Below are 19,893 nucleotides of genomic sequence, written 5' to 3'. Positions count from 1 at the left end.
TTAACCCACTTTTCCCTCCTTGGGTCCAGGTAAAATGGGGGTAAGGACTCCCAAAACGGCTGTTTAACCCAAAATCCAGTTGGACGTGTTAGGACAGGACGTTGAATCATGGTCTAGGGGAATGTCCCTGTTACAATTAACTTGTAAATAGTCTTCTCTGTCATAAACCAGTGACAAAAAATCTCTTCAGTGAGCTAAACTGGTTCATGATCACTTTGAATTTTCACTTTAATCCAGTAATCAAATAATATATTTTGTGCAATTGTTACAAAATGGTTCCTCCTTTAATTAACTTTCTCCCTAGCGACTGCATATCCAATGCAGATAAGATGAAAAAATGTCTTCTGTAGTACTGTAGTAAAAAGGTTTAAAAGCGACAGCCCTGTACTCACCTGGCTGTGATGTTGACCTGTTCACACCTGTCCAAGTCTACGATGTATTTTGGAGGCACGATGATGACCTCGAACTTGGGCAGAACTAAAAGGAAAGAAAAGTAAATTTTCAGATTTGTAGTTTGTAACATTAGACCACCACAATTTCAGTTTCTTGGTTCATGGATGTACAAACTACATATTGCTGGATTGAAATATTTAACTGAACAGAGTCAGAGGGACCTTGGTTAACACAGTTTCAGGGAGTACACAGAGTAAGTCTAATTATGCTAGTTTTAACCCTAGTGTTCTGTTTTTTAAATCATTTTCATGCTAAATTTTACAGGAAAAAGTCAGAGAAGTTCCACCAAAATTGAATTCATGTAGCCATACAGATTTAAAAAATAGAAAGATCATTTCAGGAACAAGTTTTCAGAATAACAATGATAATTGTAAAGTAAGCAAAAGTAAAGTTAATTTCACAAACGATCAGGAAAAAATCAAAAGTGAATTCCGAAGATAATGTTCTAAAATGGTTCAATAATATATTAAAATATTTTTCATTTGTTATTCATCACAAACAAGCTACTGTGGGAAGAAAGCTAGGTGCAAGTTTTACTTCAAGTTCAAATTTAAGGATTCATTCAATAATTATTTTATGAATTTCTTGGGGTCATATTTTATGTGCAATTTTGGGGCAATCTACTCTCAGAGTAAATTATCTGGTTTCTGATATGATGATATACAATTTCTTCCCACAATTCTTCCTGATTTGGACCTCAGAATTAAGACAATGATTGTGGAAAATGCCTTAACAATGGTATAATTGTTGTTGTTACATAAATCATAATATTAAGTAAACACAATTTCATGTACATGTACATATACAAGTATAGCAAGATATTTACCAGTACCATACATGTACGTACCATATTTCTGTATACTGAATGTTTTGTTGTACGTCTGTCCCTGCACCTCCACAAAAATGGTCCAGTCCCCCAGAATGGGCTGGTCCGAGATGGGAAAACTCATGTTCACCACCCCTGCAAAAATGGGACAGTCCAATCATTTAAAGTTACACATACATTGGTGTCTAAGTCTCACAGTGCATCTTTTCTTACTCTCCAAGCAGAGGTTTGTCTGATTTTGTATTAGCATTACACAAGGTCACTACAACTAGTACAAGGTAAGAAAAATTGACAATTATAGAAAGGTCAACAAAACACAAAAAAGAACCTAACTTCTGCTTGGAAAGTATTTTTTCAATCAGAATACTTTTCCATTTTTTGGTAAGCTTCCTTGCACATTTTAAGAATATTTTCACTATCACAATTGTCACTTGAATAATTATGTAATACCTTGTGTAATATAGAATTTAGTTAATAATGTGACCATATATAGAAAAAATGTTGCCAGCAATGAATGCAATGAATGTCAAAAACAATGGACATCTAATGGCACTGTTAGTGCCTACTGCAATATATGTTAAATAATCGTAGCCCAGACAAAAATAATTCTACTTTGGACAAGCAATGAAATAATGTTGCAAAACTGTTCGTAATCAATATTTTTGAAATAAAAAGGTCTATAAAATCATATCTGTGAGCCTGCTCTTTTGGTGTTAACTTTAAGTTAGTATATTTCATGCATTTGCAGCTGTCCAATAGTTCAGAAGCTATTATTATCATTTTATATTATCTTAAATTATGGGAGACATTTGTGCAAGAAAAAATCATGAAAAGTTTCTCCGAGACTCAAGCAATGTGATCTCTGTCAGAACCAACAACTGGGTCAGAGTTTCAAACTGTGACCTACATGTAGATACATTGTACATTTTGTATGTAATAGTATGTTACCATCAGATCAAGATATTTTGAAGAAAAATGTTCATTGAACGGCGGATCTCGAGCTTACCACAGCAAACTGGCTTCAGGTCCCTCCATTGCATCATCTTTGAGCCTCGTGGGTCCTGATTAAAAAAAGAAATTAAACAGAAAAAGCGAAATCATTAATGAAAAAACTTTAGTTTGACACCAAAGCAAACTTGCCAAACTGTTGTCTAATGTAGCATTAATGCCAGAAATACTTATGCAGCACTAATGCTTGGTTAGTGCACACTGCCATGGTAATTTCATGGTAATTATGGCTGTCCAAATACCAGTCCCTCAATGTCCTAGCAGCCATGCCTTGGACCAAGGCTTGAACCAATTAGTTGGCATCTTTCCAGCATTAGTGCTTTCTGCCACGGCCTTTAGTCATGCTTGACCTATACATTAGCAGTTTAGCACCCTGCAACAGCTGGGTTTTTTTTAACAAGGGTGGACTGTAGTTAGGGGGCAGAGGGTTAATTTGGTGTGACCACCCCCACTGGCACCAGCCATGGGAAAGGGTTTCCACTTCCCCTTCAGTCCAAGAAGACTGGGTGATAAATGATGATTAATGGACAGGGGTGTATGCTGGCATTAATGCTCTGTTCCAAAGGGAGCAGAGGGAATCCAGCATTAATGCCCAATGTGCTCCGCTAAGGAGCGCGTAGTGCGGCATTAATGCTACATTAGACAACAGTTTGGCAAGGGAATAGTAAGCCTGGAGAGCAAAATATTATTGAAAGTTTTATTGCAAGTTCATAATTGCAGATATATTGTAGAAATATAGGAAAAACATAAATGTGACAGAGAACTGTGAGTGTGACTGTCTTTGTTGTAACAATAGACTCCCACTTTCTTCAGACTTTGTGGGTTCTATAACTTAGTATAAGTAATATAGTTAATGTGGGTTCTATTAGTAATAATAGTTAAAACAGCAAGGAAACAATTACTAGTCCCTTCAAGCATCTTTTTTTCTAAACTTTTCAAAAATCAACCAAGTCAGAAAACATATTTCAAACCCTTTTAATCATATCACCTGAATTATCATATCCATCATAACGAACAAGTTCTTTTGACTTCATGTGGGCCACTATAGTACACTTTTGAGAGTACCCTGTCAATTGGTGATACACTAACGACCCCTAGCAGTCCATCTCAGTACTGCACCAACACAAACCCATATACCACCTCTCAAAGTTACGTACTCACCGTTATGTAAGCCTCCATCTAATGGCGAAAGAAAAGTAAACAGTCAGTGAATAAGGTAAATTTCAAAACAGATGTAACTGTTACGTTATGTAACCGTTAGATTTCTAACATGTTCAATAGTTTTCTACATCAATTTTTTGACAATTCAGCAATTTTCTGGTGATGAAATTTCAAACCAGGGGACCAGGTTACAATCTTAGAACTAGCCTTGTATATTCTATATTGGATATCACATTAAGAACATTATACAATCTACAGAGTATGTTACTGTTGACAAACGTGTGTCAGATGTACCGTTATATAACGGGAGTCGCCCAAACATAGGACGTTTTTTTACGCGCTCGAACTCACGGCGCTCCATTGCTGGTTGCCAGAGAATGGTCATGTTTTAATGAATGAATTTTGAACACATTCATCTAAAGAACATACATGGACAAGAAATGTATTCATAATGTTCATGGGCTCTTCACGCTCCGAGTTACAAGCGGCAAACGCTGTGAGACGTTTTCACGAATGTACCTTCTGATTTAGTGCTACGCCAGATAGTGTGCCTAATTTAATACGCTTTGGTAATTTTGCTCTCTTCGGAAGTTGGTGATGAAGTTAGGGAAATGTAAATAAGGCTTGAATTCTGCTATATTCTAGCTTTCTTTTGACCGGAAAATCTTGACTGTGTGCACTTCTAACGTCATGTGAGAAGGGCTATATCTAGCGCATCCCAGCTCATGTTTTGGCGGGAAATAGGCTACTACGCACTTTGCGCGCGGCCCGGCGTACGTCTTGCATGCGACCCGACTTACAAAATCATTACGAAAAAACGACACCGCTTACATCAACAATACTCCGTCTACTTATTGGGAAATATCTTCGCCATCTCTGTATTCAGTTTCCTTTTCATAGACGGTACCAATCACATGTTAGAGCGTTACAAAGCTGTGCGTTGAATTGCCGTCCGCCACCATCGCGGCCCCCAAAAATGGTGGGAAAACAACGTTGCCAGACGGCAGCGATGTTTACGTTGTTTTCTTTGGTCGGTTTTCTTCTCAAGAAACACCTGAAAGACCCAATTTGTTGTGTTTTATGAAGTTATATTTCTTATGTGTATGATAGTTGTATATCTGCTTGGCACAGGTCGTATATTTAGGTGTCGGGCCGTCTAGCTACGCAGTGACCCTCTACTCAGCGTTGCCATCATTATTGTCAAAATACTATTCTCGACAAAACAAGAAATGAATATGTACACATATGTTTTGAATGCAAATAAAAATTATGTGCATGGACTTGGTTTATTTATCTTCCTTATGAGCATAGTCAGTGGACACAAACACGGCGTACTTATGCATAACAAGATCACTAAAAAGTCTGTCCTAAGTTAGGGCGCGTCCTAAGTTCGGGCAACCCCCGTTAGGATATTGTGGAAACAAATCAAACAATATGAAGAGTACTTTACCCCAGCGTCCAGTGGCCGAAGGTTTGGAGTCGTCGTGATCACGTTGATAAAAGCTGTGGGGATAGAATAAGAAGAATTAGCTCAACGATATAACGTTATAGGACGCTTGTGCACAATCATCTGCACGGTGACAAAATTGAGTTCAACTGGGAGAGTTTGACTAAATATTCATCAAGTGATCAACTTCCGACGAGGCCTCCTATCCTTGCCTTGAAACGTGTTCCACCTCCGCTAGGACGGCGTCTTTTCTTCTGTATTTCACCTTCTTTGACAACGCACGGTTTTCTGTCTTCATTCATAGTCACAACGGTTAGTTAAATCGAAACCTTTGTCGAGAAATAGCGCGTGGAAGTCTATTGAGTCTCTGGTCTGCAGTTTTCCAGAAGGGATGGGAATCTTGACTTTTGACCTTTAGACTACAAATACTCAGTCATATTATCCAAATGATGTCGCATCTATAACGCCTATCGGACAAACCGCCGTTGTGCATCACATCAGACACGTATAGTACGTGTTTTTCACCTAACTTAAGTTGTGTAGTTGGAAAGATAGCTGACGTTTCCTTGCAAAGTGTTTGGAGTTTCCCTCGTAATTTGATTCTACCTCCAAAATTGATAAGAATGCCATTTGACCTTTGACCGTCGGATTACCCAAATCAAGCTACATCATGTTCGCGCGTGGGTTCTCATAATAATAATAATAATAATAATATCAGGTGTATTTGCAGCCAGTGCCACAGGCATCACCGACAAAATCAATTCCTCCCAAGTTTCGTGTATTTATAAGCAGGCTGATTGTCCCTTGTTAAAGAGGACTTTAATATGTTTAAAGCTTCACAAAGTCGTTTCTTTACCATAAACACATTCGTTCATCCGTTCATCATTTCGTTTGTCTGTGCGTTCAGACCCCTGTATTGCCTAGTGGTACAATAGGGCTACAAGTTTCCTTGCTGCTTCAGTAGTAGGGTGTATTTTACAGTGAGGGGTTGATAGCCCTTCCTCATTATTTATCTAACATGCTCACCCCCATTTGACGCCATTTCCTAAGAACGGGTGCAGCCTCAACAGAGATGCCCTTCCCAGGATGGAACCGGTCACGGTCCCCCAGTTACCAACTAATTGGAACCATGCGCTCAATTGTACGGGATTAAGGCACCTCCTCAAACACGGGACCCCAATTGGCCAAGTTTACGTCCCTTCCGAAAGACGGGTGCAGCCCAAACCGAGATGCCCTTCCCAGGATTGAACCGGGGCCCCCCAGTTACTAACTAATTGAAACCATGACCTCAACTGTGAAGCGGCTACGAGGACATCCCCATCATCAAAACATGGGCAGCATTTAATCTTACATCCTCAAGTTAGGTTCGTGCACGTGGATAAAACTTCACAAAACCGTACACAAAAAAACACTGCAAATATAGATTTTTCTTATTAACTATGCAAATTAAGTCCCAATTAGCATAATTTGAACTTGATTATGTACATCACTATCTAAGTTGCCTACATACTAAATATCATGGAAATCCGTCGTTCATTTGTTCAGTTATTCCCCTTAGACGATTTTCACAACAACGCCCCTGCAGTTCCAGAGCAAGCTGCTGGAGGGCCAAATATCATTGTAATCCATCAAGAGATTCTTGAGCTATGCTGACTACAGGAGTCCGGAAAAACACAAACGCACAAACAGTCACACACACACACACACACACACACGCACACACACACACACACACACACACACACACACACACACACACACACACACACACACACACACACACACACACACACACACCAAAACAACAATATCTCCATTTTTCATGGTGATAACAACCTGCCGTGAGCCCGGCCGGAACCGTGATTAACCTACTACCTGTCACCGCCTTGTCACAATACATTCTCTCTTTGTAGAGCGCTACATATGTATCGGCCTAAGTACGTAGATATGGTGTTGGGGCATGACATATGTAGATTAAAAAAGATTATATGATCATGTCCTACAGGTGAAGCAACTGGTGGGGTCGTGCGCCCAGGACCGAAGGGCATGACATATGATTCGAAACATCTGACGCCACCGATCTTGTGTCATTGGGAAAAGGGCACTTTACACGACTTTCCCCACTCAAGCCAAGTGTAAAAAACGGGGATATTATGAGTGTGGGTCACGACATCAGCAATAGCTGCCTGTGTCCCACGTGTATTGCACTGTTGAAATTCCAACAAAATCTAAAAATCCACATCCAAATCGGTCGCAGTGAGGGTGCAACCTGTAGCGGTCAAGCAAGCAGTGAGGCTTCAGCAGATCGCAGTGCCAGTGGCAAGAAACACCTCACCCGAACTCATCCGATCCCACCCGAACTCATCCGATCCCACCCGAACTCATCCGATCCCACCCGAACTCATCCGAGTCTAATATGAAGTGTAAATGGGGCGATGACCTTATGTGACCCCCTGGATTCGTTGTCTGTGCAATTATGAACACAAAACACGCAGGAAGTCTTAAGTGTTAAAGGCATCCAGGGCATTTTATAAGGCTTGAAACTTGAATTAAAAAACTCCAATTTCTAGTCACTCCTTAGTGACACATAGTAAGTTTCAATAACACTATACCATTATACACCGACATTAAAAGAAGCAGAAATACGATGTCTTTGTGTGGTAAGAACTGACAAAAAATCCAAGCCCTAATAAACTGATCCTGACTATCCATCACAATTAGTGGTTAGACCAATGAGAGACTGCATGTCCGTCAAATATTTGCATTTTTATGTCTCAGTTTTGCATTTCTACGTTTTGACGGAGGTGGGCGGTCCATGGTATCGGTCTATGTACACTAGGCGCGTGAAACTAAAAGATCAACATGTAGCATATTTTTGTGCCGCTTTTGAGCACTTTTGATAAGAAATCCGTACGCAAATGCAATTTTATAACGATTATGGCAACTAGAATATTTCCAGTTTTCAAGCCTCATGAAATGCTAGCGCTCTGGGTGCCTTCAAGGTCTCATTCATTAGTTTTTTCACCCCATAGGCTTACATGTTATAAAACGTGTTTTACATGGGCGCGTTCGTAATGAAGCTATAGGAAATGCACCAATGTCAATCATTCACTGTTGAGCTCATCTACCCTAGATCATTTGAAAAAATTGCCAACTACCAGTTGGCATACAATTCCTTTTTATGGCAATTACAAACGGCACTTAGCTAGACCCCCTAAATAGGCACTTTCCAGCTGAAAGTGATCGTCCGAATTACATACCGCCGATGTCCGGCTGTGGACGTCTGACCTCGCGCGCGGCTGCCAAACTTTACCTATCAATTTCTTCCGTTACAAACAAGCTTTCATCAGTTTGACGCTTGAGATCAGTCGGGCTGGCTAAAAGAGAATTTCCCACCGATATAAACACACGTTCATACAGCCGTTAATTTTTTGAGGAACGGACTCTTTTAGTATACACGCGGAGTAACACAGGAATGAGACACAGTTTTTCATGTTACTCCGCTCGTTCCATATTGGATCGTCATTGTTGGGCCCCGCATAGCAAACGTTCTACAAACCATATTTCTTAGTTGGACCAAGGTGACGGATTATTGCACAATAAGATGGTGGATGCTGCAGATTTGCCAGATATCTTATCGTGCTGTTGTCTGTCGAACTACATGAAAGGTATAAAGAGCTTTTCATGCGGACCCAACAATGACAATCCAATATGGCGGTCAGAAATGCCCTCTCATCTAGCTTGGAACGAGCGGAGTAAGTGAAAAAAACAAACTGTTTAACACTTTAGACTTCCTGCGTGTTTGGTGTTCATAATTGTATATACAGGGAGTCACATAAGGTCATCGTCCCATTTACACTGCATAATAGACTCGGACGAGTTCGGGTGGGTTCGGATGAGTTCGGGGGAGGTGTTTCAGCATACCACAAGAAAGGCTAAATGTTATCCACCATCGGCTAGTTTAAAGCCATATTGTTGTTCTGTTTCTAAAGGAGTGGATTGCAGTTTTAGCGTTTTAGGCCACTTGCAGTCATTTAGCGCTGTCGCATAAGTATCATAAAGTGTGTGAAGTTTTTAATTGTGAGTTCTAGTCTGCAATGTATGGAATAGGGACTTGTGAAGTGCTATTCTGCGATGCAGTGGAATTGGATTTCTAGTTGTGTGTCGTTGAAGTGTAAGAAAAGTTTGTGACATCAAAACCTTTGAGCCACTTTACAAATATTCAATCTTAATAGTTCTTTGCGTTATGTCCCCCTCCTAAGCATTCACGTACCCGTCCAATGTTATACGTACCCGTCCAATGTTATAAACTTAGTCAGAAGGTTATGTTTTAGGGGACTTTTTTGAGTGTGTGTGCGTGTGTGTGTGCGTGTGTGTGTGTGTGCATCTCTGTGTGTGTGTGTGTATCGGTGTGCATCTCTCTCTCTCTCTCTCTCTCTCTGTATCTCAGTCTGTGTTTGTGTGTGTGTCTGTGTGTATGTATGTATGTATGTGTGTGTGCGCGCGCAACGGTGTGTGTATCAGTGAGTGTATTCGAGCGTGTGTGTGTGTGTGTGCAGTTGTATGTGTATCTGTGTGTGTGTTCGAGTGTGTGTGTGTGGAGGGGGTATGTGTGTGTGTGTCTGTATTCGTGCGTGTGTGTGTGGGGGGGGGGGGTTACCTGGGGTCAGTCGGGTAACTCGAAACACAACATTTTCTCCTAGTCCTAATCTACGTTGAGGGATTGAAGTCTGTCATCACTGATTGTCTCGTTAGTCGTATTGTTTGCCAGCATTAACAAACTCGACGATTTCAGGTTTTTTAAAAACGGACGCAAGTAGTGAGTTGTGGATAGTTGGCACATGGAACCTCCCAGCCAAGACACCTTTGTAACAAAAGAAACCTTTATTCATTTGTTGCCAAAGATCACCCCCCCCCCCATTATATAAAACTACTGAACCAGATAAGGCTTGCGTTAACTGGCTTAAGAAAACGCCTACATTAATTGTTGGCCCTGTGGCACTACATTCCACAAGACAGTACCCAGAACTTTCCTTCCAATCATTCAATCAATCAATCAATCAATCAATCAACCGCATGCATCATGACGGATGCATGGCGGTTGCAGACATCTCCCTCCAGGATGTTCTGTTTTCAGTCAGAGCCCTCCAGTCGGCTCTGCTGACTCCCAAAGTGTCCAACACATTGAACACTTGGTCCTCCCATCTGCTCCTGGGACGGCCCAGTGCATAGAAATTCAATCTTTAAACAAGTTGTACAACTTTACGAATCGTCGCAAAGCAACGTAATTGCACGATATTAGCACTAGCATAGATATTCTATCATTTGTCACCAATCTATTACAATATGCAATATATTTGCGAGCAAATGCAGAATGTTTACCTTCACATGGTCTATCTTTACATTTATTCTACCAGGAAGGAAAATGTGTTTTATTTAGTTTAGGCGTTGGCACAGAATAAGCCCATGACACAGGATAAGTCAAGAAGGGACGAGTGAATTCGAAATAATATTCGACCTGTAAGTGACCTTAATGAAAACCAACGAAATGGTTGCATAATTTGCACAATCAATAAGGAAGTTTTATATTTCAATTGTGATAAAAGGTAACATGGCCCAAGAGCAACATTTATTGATATGAATGAACGTTACAAGGGGGAGGGCGTTCTACTCAGCGGCATGTCTTGTTTGTTCAGTCACTTAAGTCGCGAAATAAAAATCTGAAGTCCCACGTTTTGTGTGTGTGTGTGTGTGTGTTTGTGTGTTTTTCCTCTATGTTTTTCAGGGTAAAAAATATTAAGTTTGCATGACGATTGTTGCATGTGTTTTCATCTAAAAGGCGCCACTATTCGGTGACCATGTATTGAACGTACCCGTTGTTTATGCCCAAATTTTTCTGGCCAAAACATTGGTCAACTTTAGACCAATCCGTGCTTCACACAGATGACAGCTTTGTATATAAACTTCTTATTCAGAACGCTGGATGAAAACAAGGAGATATTTAGATGGCCTTGCTAAAAACGAACATGGCTCGCCTATGCAGATATTCGAAGTCAGGAGACACCCAAGTGCAACTTCATGTATCCATACTATGTATAACGTTACCACAGTTGCCAGCAAGTCAGTAAAACTTTTATGGGTTACGGCATCGTCGGTATGAGTTTACCACTCAATACCACCAACCCAGTGTCATTTTATGTTGACTTGTTGTCAAGCTGATCAAGTCGAGCTTCGGCAGACTGCTAGTGGTTGAAGCTGCAAAAATTTCAACGTTTTGCCGTCTGTCAACAACCCCTGTATTGTAACATTCAAGACCGCCAACAATGACGCCGGTAGCTACATTTGCTACATATTCACCCGTCCACAGCAAAATGTCAGCATAGATTTATTGTGTAGAAAAATGCTTTGTATTTGTGAAAAAGTAGTCCTTTTTTTCTTATATACATGGCACCCAGAGAAAAAAAAATGACGGCGCTGGTTATTTGACCGCGGATGACCCCAAATCGGGTGTTCCATCCAAGGCGGCGCATCAAAATGACACCGGCTTTTGGTGGTATTTCGAGTGTTGAACTCATACCGACGATGGGGACACTAAGAATTTGCTTACATCTGTGAAGGTAAACAAACGGGTTCTAAAGGAATTCTTAAGTTCCAAACGGGTTCTAAAGGGATTCTAAAGTTCTATTTTGGGCTTAAAATGTCAATTTTTTTCACCAGCTTTTGCCGCATAAAACCGTTTTTTTTCATCTATACGGGACAAACAGACAATGGCGAAGTGTCTTATGTACATGCGTAAAGGCTTGCTGTGTTTCAAGTTATTCCAAGATCTAGTTGTCGAGATATTCATGTTTTGATTTGATTTGAACGGGAAAAGAGGAAACTGAGCAAAAACAATATGTTTACTTCTGTGAAGGTAAACATAAAAAACACTATAACGTTAAGATTAATCCGAACTGCCACCTGCATTCAAATCCTTGTGTGTCCAAAGAAAGTGCTGGTGGTCTCAAAGATATTATGGAATTCTCAAAGATATTATAGAATTCGAACAGATTTTGTAACAAAAAAAAACTTTTATTGACTTGTCGACAAAGTTGCCTCCTATTGTGTAAAAATGCTGATCCACATCAGTCTTGCATTAACTGTCTGAAGAAGACGCCTAGGCCCTGTGGCACTACATTCCAAAAGACAGTACCTAGCATTTATCCCATTGCATAGAAAATGTGATGTTAAAAAAAAACACTATAACGTTAAGATTAATCCGAACTGCCGGACTGCGTTCAAATCATTGTGTGTCCAAAGAAAGTGTTGGCGGTCTCAAAGATATCATGGAATTGTAAAAGATATTATAGAATTCGAACAGATGCTGTAACCAAAAACACTTTAATTGGCTTATTGACAAAAATGACTTCCATTATGTACAACCGCTGAACCACATAGTCATTATTCTTGCGTTAACTGTCTTAAGAAAACGCCTAGGCCCTGCGGCACTACATCCCACAAGACAGTACCCAGCATTGTTTACCCAGTGCATAGAAAATGTGATCTTTGAAAAAACACTATAACGTTAAGATTAATTCGAACTGCCAGACTGCATTCAAATCATTGTGTGTCCAAAGAAAGTGTTGGCGGTCTCAAAGATATCATGGAATTGTAAAAGATATTATAGAATTCGAACAGATGCTGTAACCAAAAACACTTTAATTGGCTTATTGACAAAATTACCTCCCATTGTGTAAAACTCCTGATCAACATTAATCTGGCGTTAACTGTCTGACGAAAACGCCAAGGCCCTGCGGTACTACATTCCAAAAGACAGTACCCAGCATTGTTTACCCAGTGCATAGAAAATGTGATCTTTGAAAAAACACTATAACGTTCAGATTAATCCGAACTGCCGGGCTGCATTCAAATCATTGTGTGTCCAAAGAAAGTGATGGCGGTCTCAAAGATATTATGAAATTATCAAAGATATCATGGAATTTGAACAGATTTTGTAACAAAAAAACTTTAATTGGCTTGTCGACAAAGTTACCTCCCATTATGTAAAACCGCTGAACCACATAGTCATTATTCTTGTGTTAACTGTCTTAAGAAAACGCCTAGGCCCTGTGGCATTACATTTCAGAAGACAGTACCCAGCATGGTCTACCCAGTGCATGAAAATGTGATATTTGAAAAAAAAAACACTATAACGTTAAGATTAATCCGAACTGCCTGACAGCATTCAAATCATTGTGTGTCCAAAGAAAGTGATGGCGGTCTCAAAGATATTTTGGAATTCTCAAAGACATTATGAAATTTGAGCATATTTTGTAACCAAAAACACTTTAATTGGCTTAGTGACAAAATTACCTTCCATTGTGTAAAACTGCTGATCAACATTAATCTTGCGTTAACTGTCTGAAGAACGCCTAGGCCCTGTGGCACTACAATCCAAAAGACAGTACCCAGCATGGTCTACCCAGTGCATGAAAATGTGATATTTGAAACTCTATAGCGTTAAGATTAATCCGAACTGCCAGACTGCATTCAAATCATTAATGTTTGTCCAATGAAAGTGAGAGGTCTCAAAAATATTATGGAATTCGAACAGATTTTGTAACAAAAAACAACTTTAATTGACTTGTCGACAAAATTGCTCCCATTGTGTAAAACTGCTGATCAACATCAGTTTGCGTTAACTGTCTGAAAAAAACACCTAGGCCCTCTGGCATTACATTCCACAAGACAGTACCCAGTATTGTCTACCCAGTGCAAAGAAAAAATCTGATCTTTAATAGAAAAAACACTATAACGTTATTATTATGCCGGACTACATTCAAATGATTGTGTATTCAAAGAAAGTGTTGGAGGTCTCAAAGATATTATAGAATTCGACCAGATATTATGGAATTCGAACAGATGTTGTAACAAAAGAAAATATAATTGACTTGTTGACAAAGATTCCTCCCATTATGTAAAACTGCTGATCCACATAATCATTACTGAGGAACGCATAACCCCCTTGGCACTACATTCCACAAGACAGTACCCAGCATTTTATACCCAGTGCATAGAAAATGTAATCTTTTTTTAACAGTGTAGCGTGAAAGGTAAAATACAGACCACCCGAATACATTCTAATCATTGAGTGTGTGTCCAAAGAAAATGATGGCGGTCGACGTCTCAAAGACATGATAGTCGACTGATTGCCATCACCTGCCATTATCTAAAACGAGTATATAGCTATGCCTGCGGCAGAAATTTCCGTGTATTGGTAACTTTTAGATTTTGATCATACCAAGCCGATCCCGTTGATATGGATGTCAGCTAATGCACAAGAACTGGGTACCAGTCATGACATCAAATGGAGGATTTGGGTCAAATTCACTTAATGTTGAAGGACCAGGATGAAACATAGTTCGGACACAACAGAGAGATACTGTCTACTAATAGCACAAGTAGACAACTACTTTGATCAGATGCAATTAAGTCATCAACCACTACTCATTTACATAATTACCGAGCGTGAACAGTTAAATTGAGCTCCTTCCACCCCGTTTCTTCACTTCATTCTCCAGACCCGAGAAGAAGAGAGAGAAGACGATCTCCAGACCTCGCCCTGATCTGACAAGAAACTTGGTAAGTAGCAACACCGTAGCATGTCACTTGTGTCGGACTAACTACGCCGGCTATATGGGAAAAGTTTGCCAGGGAAGTTTGGCCATTATAGGGGTTTGTTCGCAGACATATAGGGAGAGATGTTAACTTTACCGTGATCTGACAAGGAACTCGGTAGGTAGCAACACCGTAGCATGTAACTTGTGTCAAGTCATCTCTACTAGACTAACTACACCGGCTGTAGAAAGAATGTTTACCAGCGAAGTTCGGCTGCCATGCATTGGGGCTCGTTCGCAGACATAAGGGGAGACTTTACCGTGATCTGACAAGGAACTCGGTAGGTAGCAACACCGAAGCATGTTACTTTTGTCAAGTAGTCTCTACCAGACTTACTACGCCGGCTATATGGAGAATGTTTGCCAGGGAAGTTTGGCCACTATAGGTGTTCGTTCGCAGACATATAGGGGGATATGTTAGCTTTACCGTGATCTGACAAGGAACTCGGAAAGTAGCAACACCGTAGCAAGTTTTTTTTTTGTCAAGTAGTCTCTACCAGACTTACTACGCCGGCTATAGGGAGAATGTTTGCCAGGGAAGTTTGGCCATTATAGGGGTTCGTTCGCAGACATATAGGGAGAGATGTTAGCTTTACCGTGATCTGACAAGGAACTCGGTAGGTAGCAACAACGTAGCATGTCACTTGTGTCAAGTAGTCTCTACCAGACTAATTACACAGGCTATAGGGAGAATGTTTGCCAAGGAAGTTTGGCCACCACAGGGGTTCATTCGCAGACATAGGGGGGATATGTTAGCTTTACCGTGATCTGACAAGGAACTCGATCGGTAGGTAGCAACAACGTAGCATGTCACTTTTGTCAAGTAGTCTCTACCAGACTAACTACGCCGGTTATATGGAGAATATTTGCCAGGGAAGTCACCTGCACACTATGTTTATAATTTAAGTTAGCATAGACAGCTATATGTCATGATGACTATAAAAAAGACAGCAAATCACGCAAAGCGTAAAAAGATTCGTTTTTTATCGATGAAATTCGTTTAGCGCGGTGTCAAGTCGCTCAGTCGCAGCGAGGTTGCCAACGTGAAGCTACCCTGGGAACCAGACTGTTTATCGGTGGCCTATTAGCCGGTTCCTTTAGCCGGTTCCTTCCAGCCAATTCCTTCGGCGGCCGAAAGCTCCAAGCCCGCCGATAGCGTACTTAGCGCACCGGGGGAGTTCTAGCCGGAGAGGTGACCGGCCCTTATCAAGGGGCGTGGTCCACTCCCACGGGCTACAACTCCCCGGCGGGCTGACTGTTCTTGGGCCGCCGAAGTAAATCACTAGCGACCAGGTGCTAGTCTGGCGTCCCATGGTAACGTGCCGCTGGTCCAGTGAGATGGGGGCTTAAGAGCGGCAAGGTTTTCTCAGGGCGCGATTGCCCCAATCTCCAAGCAGATCTCTACTTGGGCAAAATGTATACTGGTATATATCCATACTTTGTGTGAATGAGTCTTTTGTATAATGTGTAATGGCAAGCCTTAAGGGTAATACTTATCTGTAATAATTGTGGTCTGCGAATGATGGATTGCCTAGCCTAGGGTAAGAAAATGATTATGTGTAATCAACTTTATAATTGCGCACTGTGTGTGAATGAGCCTTTGTCTTTCGCCCCTCCACTTAGTTTCTACAAGAGAAACTACGCCAGCTATAGGAAGACTATTTGTCAGGCTTTCAGTTGTAGGCTTATAGGATGGCAGATTGGACCCTCTCTCCGTAGCATACTCCCTTGGGATACTATTCACTCTATTTAGCCAATTTTTACAATTTACCCACCCATCCGCGGGGCCTGGTAGAGGCTACCCCCACTAACGGTTGGGAACACTCCATGCAACAATTTTTGCCCGAGAAATTCTATTCCGCCTCTTAGTTTCCTTTGTAACATTGGAATTTGTTTGATGATCTTTCCTCAGACCGTTGAAAGATGAAGCTGTCCGTGTGCGTGTTTTTCCTGGGCTGCCTGCTGGTGCTCGCCGCGGCCATCCCTGCCGAGGATGAGGAGGACCTGCAAGCCCTGCTGACCGAGTTAGAGGACATGGTGGACCAGATAGGAGGTACTTTTTTGTTTTCCCTTTGTTCGTTAGTTTCGCATAACCGGTAAATCGCCTTGAAGGCATCCAGAGCATTTTATGAGGCTTGAGACGTGAATAAAAAAACTCAAAATTTCTAGCCATTCCTACACATAGTAAGTTTTGATAACACTCCTTCATTACATATCGACATTAAAACAGCAAAGATGCGATGCAGTTGTGTGGTGAGAACTGATAGAAAATCCAAGCCCTAATAGACTGGTCCTGACTGTCCATCACAATTAGCGATTCTACCAATGAGAGAGTGACTGTATGTCCGTGAAATATTTGCATTTTTATGTTTTAAATTTGCATTTCTACGTTTTGACGGAGGTAGGCGGGTTTATGGTATCGGTCTATTTACACAAGGCGCGTGAAACTGAATGATTACCATGTAGCTTAACTGCGGTATTAAATGTCAATTTCATAAAGATTACAGCAACTAGAATATTTCTAGTTTTCAAGCCTCATAAAATGTAGGTACAGATGCATAAAGCTTCGCAGGTACGCGGCGTGGCAGCAGCTGGTTATATTACACTGAGTGACCTATATATCACAACAAACCTTGGCACATCTAACGTTAGCTGCAAGCGTTCTTTAAAGCTATCTAGTCAACTACGATAGTTATAGGATGATATTTCTAAAAAGATCAATTCCACAGTACTTGATGGTTTCTTATGTTCCCTGTATTTCTTTCTTGTCGTAAAAGAACTGCAGGAGGTGGACATGGAGAAGCGAAGCTGGAAAGTGTGCAGGGATAAATGCAAGAGGAAAGGAGGCTCGACTAGTTCCTGCACCAAAAAGTGCCAAAAAAGTGGGAAGAAGTAGAAGAAAACCTGCTGCCTGAAGTACAGGACCTACCCTGGGAACCAGACTGTTTATCGGACCGTCTAGCCAATTCCTTCGGCGGCCGAAAGCTCCAAGCCCGCCGATAATTAGCGCACCGGGGGACTTCTAGCCGGAGGTGACCGGCCCTTATGAAAAAGGGGCGCGGCCCACTCCCACGGGCTACAACTCCCCGGAGCGTTGATTATGATCGGGCGGGCTGACTGTCTTACGCCGCCGAAGGAAATAGCTAGCGACCCGGTGCTGGTCTGGGCTCCTAGGGTATACAGGACCTGGAGGCTGAGGCAGAAGGCATTGAACAGAGAAAGGGCGAGAAGCAGATTTAAACCATCTTGATTATGTTTAGAAGAAATATATAAGCACAATATGAATGGTTTGAAATTCGAAATCCTCTGATCCCTTTTCTAGATTAGTGCCTCCAGGTGAAAAGTAATAAAATATGTATTCCGTGTGTTTCAGACTGTTCAGGCACCGAAAATTATTTTAGAAATTATTTACACATGTTTGGTTGGGACAGGAAATAACAAACTGACCATATTGCACTGATTGAATATCCTATTATTGTGTTAAAAGAATGTTGATAACTAAACGTTCTTTGATATATAACCTGGTAATGGAATGTACCCGTCAACAGTTCTCACTTACTTACACAACAACAGTTCTATGGGATATGAATGATTTTATTAAAGATAATAAAGTCGTATTTCCTAGTTCTTACCCAAGGTATAATTTCAACATGTAACAGTATCTAGAAACAGTATACGGTACGGCATTGTACAAGATGATAATGACCACAATAAAAATCACTACGGAATACAAGTAAAGCTTTCTTGGTTTGATTTTTTTGTTGTAATCAGTAAAATACGAGTTGTCCTTGATACGTTGATGAAGGTTAGACATCCAGGTAGTAAGATACGCCAAAAATAGTACCTCAAGCAACTGGATAAGATTGTGAAACTTCCAGGCACTTGGGATAATGCGCTACCCACCGCCCCCCACCCCCGGACGAACAACATTTAGTTACTGTACTAAAACAACAGTAGCGAATTGAACTATTAGCCTAAAATCAACATCTTTTGAATACTACGTCACGACATCCTAAATTGTCTTAACCTCATTAACATACCTATTCAGAGTTTTGGTATAAAACCTGGTTTTCCAGTCCTATGCTTAGTCACTGACGAATAACAGCGGTACATGTGACATATGTAACTGAGGAAGAGAGAAATATCAATAGATATCAACTATGCAAAGGAAGACCTCATTTGCATAATAAATGAAAACGTATTATAACTCAATATGGGCTTGATGAATGGTCATGATTTGGAAGTTATGTGAATGTGAACATCATTGAATCAAATCATGCTAATAAAGACCTCATTTGCATAATGGGTGGTAAGTTTAAGCATAACCTTCTTTGTTAAGCTCATACTTTGGGCAACTTCAGTTATTTGTGTGAATACTATCAGCTGGTATGATTTATGATTGATACTCCAAATACGTCAATCATAAAGGTCAAAATAATTTGGCGAAGGTATGAGGTCGTGGAACCCTAGTCATAACTATTTTGGCGGCGAGTTGTCCTCTTTTTTCTGTAAGGAGTGGCTTTGTGAGGTTAACAAAAAGTTTTAGTGGCTTCTTCAGATTGCTCTTTTCAGTTCGTTAAAGGGGCAGTTTGATATAAAAGGCAATTAAACTAAAATGTATTGTTAGCTGTAGCAATATAGAGTGGATAGGCCCTACAGGCTTCAGACACCCAGTTGAAGACCATCTCACTATATCAGGGGGGGTGCAAAACCCACAAGGTAGAGATAGACCATTTATCTGAGGTAGCTGAACACAGTTTTCGGCCTATGGGTATTTCTATAGTTAAGGCCGCAAGGTGTTTGCCTTCGACGTGGTAAATATTATAGAGCGATGCACTTGAGAAATACGAAAAACGAATACGTTTGAGTTTAGGATACAACCTACAAATAACTGAAAAAAAATTCTGTCGGCGTATCCGCTCCTCAAGCCCACTTTGAAACAGCGTGACCCCGTGAGGCGGTTGCACAAGAAGGCACATTTATACACAAAGCGGAAAAGGTCCACTATCCAAATCCTACAGTCTAAAAGCCGAGATACATGTATTTCTACACCACAAAGCACAGTTTACGCATACAGCTTTCTAACCAGTCTTCAAGAGTTTGGACCGCACTACATTTTGTACCCGCGTCATAGACTCCGGAGTCGCGGAGAAATACTGTGTTCTGCGACCTTGAACTGATTCAGCAAATACAGAGTCTATCCTACCACAGCCACTCCTATACTGCCCAGATTTCACAAAAAAATCCCACCAAGAAAGGATTTTTAATGGTTTTAACCCTGGTTTTTACTAGGCGCAGGCGCTAACTGTTGCGTCTCCCCATTATCTCCATGAAAATTGAAT

General features: G+C 40.9%; 1 protein-coding gene across 1 annotated transcript in view; it reads right to left on the bottom strand.

Annotated features, from left to right (window-relative positions):
• LOC136425870 (C3 and PZP-like alpha-2-macroglobulin domain-containing protein 8) overlaps window positions 1-19,893 on the bottom strand; it is an 83,486-nt gene that overhangs the window by 45,986 nt on the left and 17,607 nt on the right. The window contains exons 6-10 of the mRNA XM_066414801.1: window positions 4,899-4,951; window positions 3,449-3,466; window positions 2,286-2,340; window positions 1,301-1,414; window positions 393-477 (exon numbers count right to left, since the gene is read on the bottom strand). Coding sequence (XP_066270898.1) covers window positions 393-477; window positions 1,301-1,414; window positions 2,286-2,340; window positions 3,449-3,466; window positions 4,899-4,951 — 325 coding nt within the window. The remainder of the gene's footprint in view (window positions 1-392; window positions 478-1,300; window positions 1,415-2,285; window positions 2,341-3,448; window positions 3,467-4,898; window positions 4,952-19,893) is intronic.

The sequence above is a fragment of the Branchiostoma lanceolatum genome, chromosome 19 (genome assembly GCF_035083965.1).
Source record: "Branchiostoma lanceolatum isolate klBraLanc5 chromosome 19, klBraLanc5.hap2, whole genome shotgun sequence".
Lineage (NCBI taxonomy): Eukaryota > Metazoa > Chordata > Leptocardii > Amphioxiformes > Branchiostomatidae > Branchiostoma > Branchiostoma lanceolatum.
The sequence above is the reverse complement of the archived record's forward strand: the minus strand, read 5'-3'. Positions and strand labels throughout refer to the sequence as shown.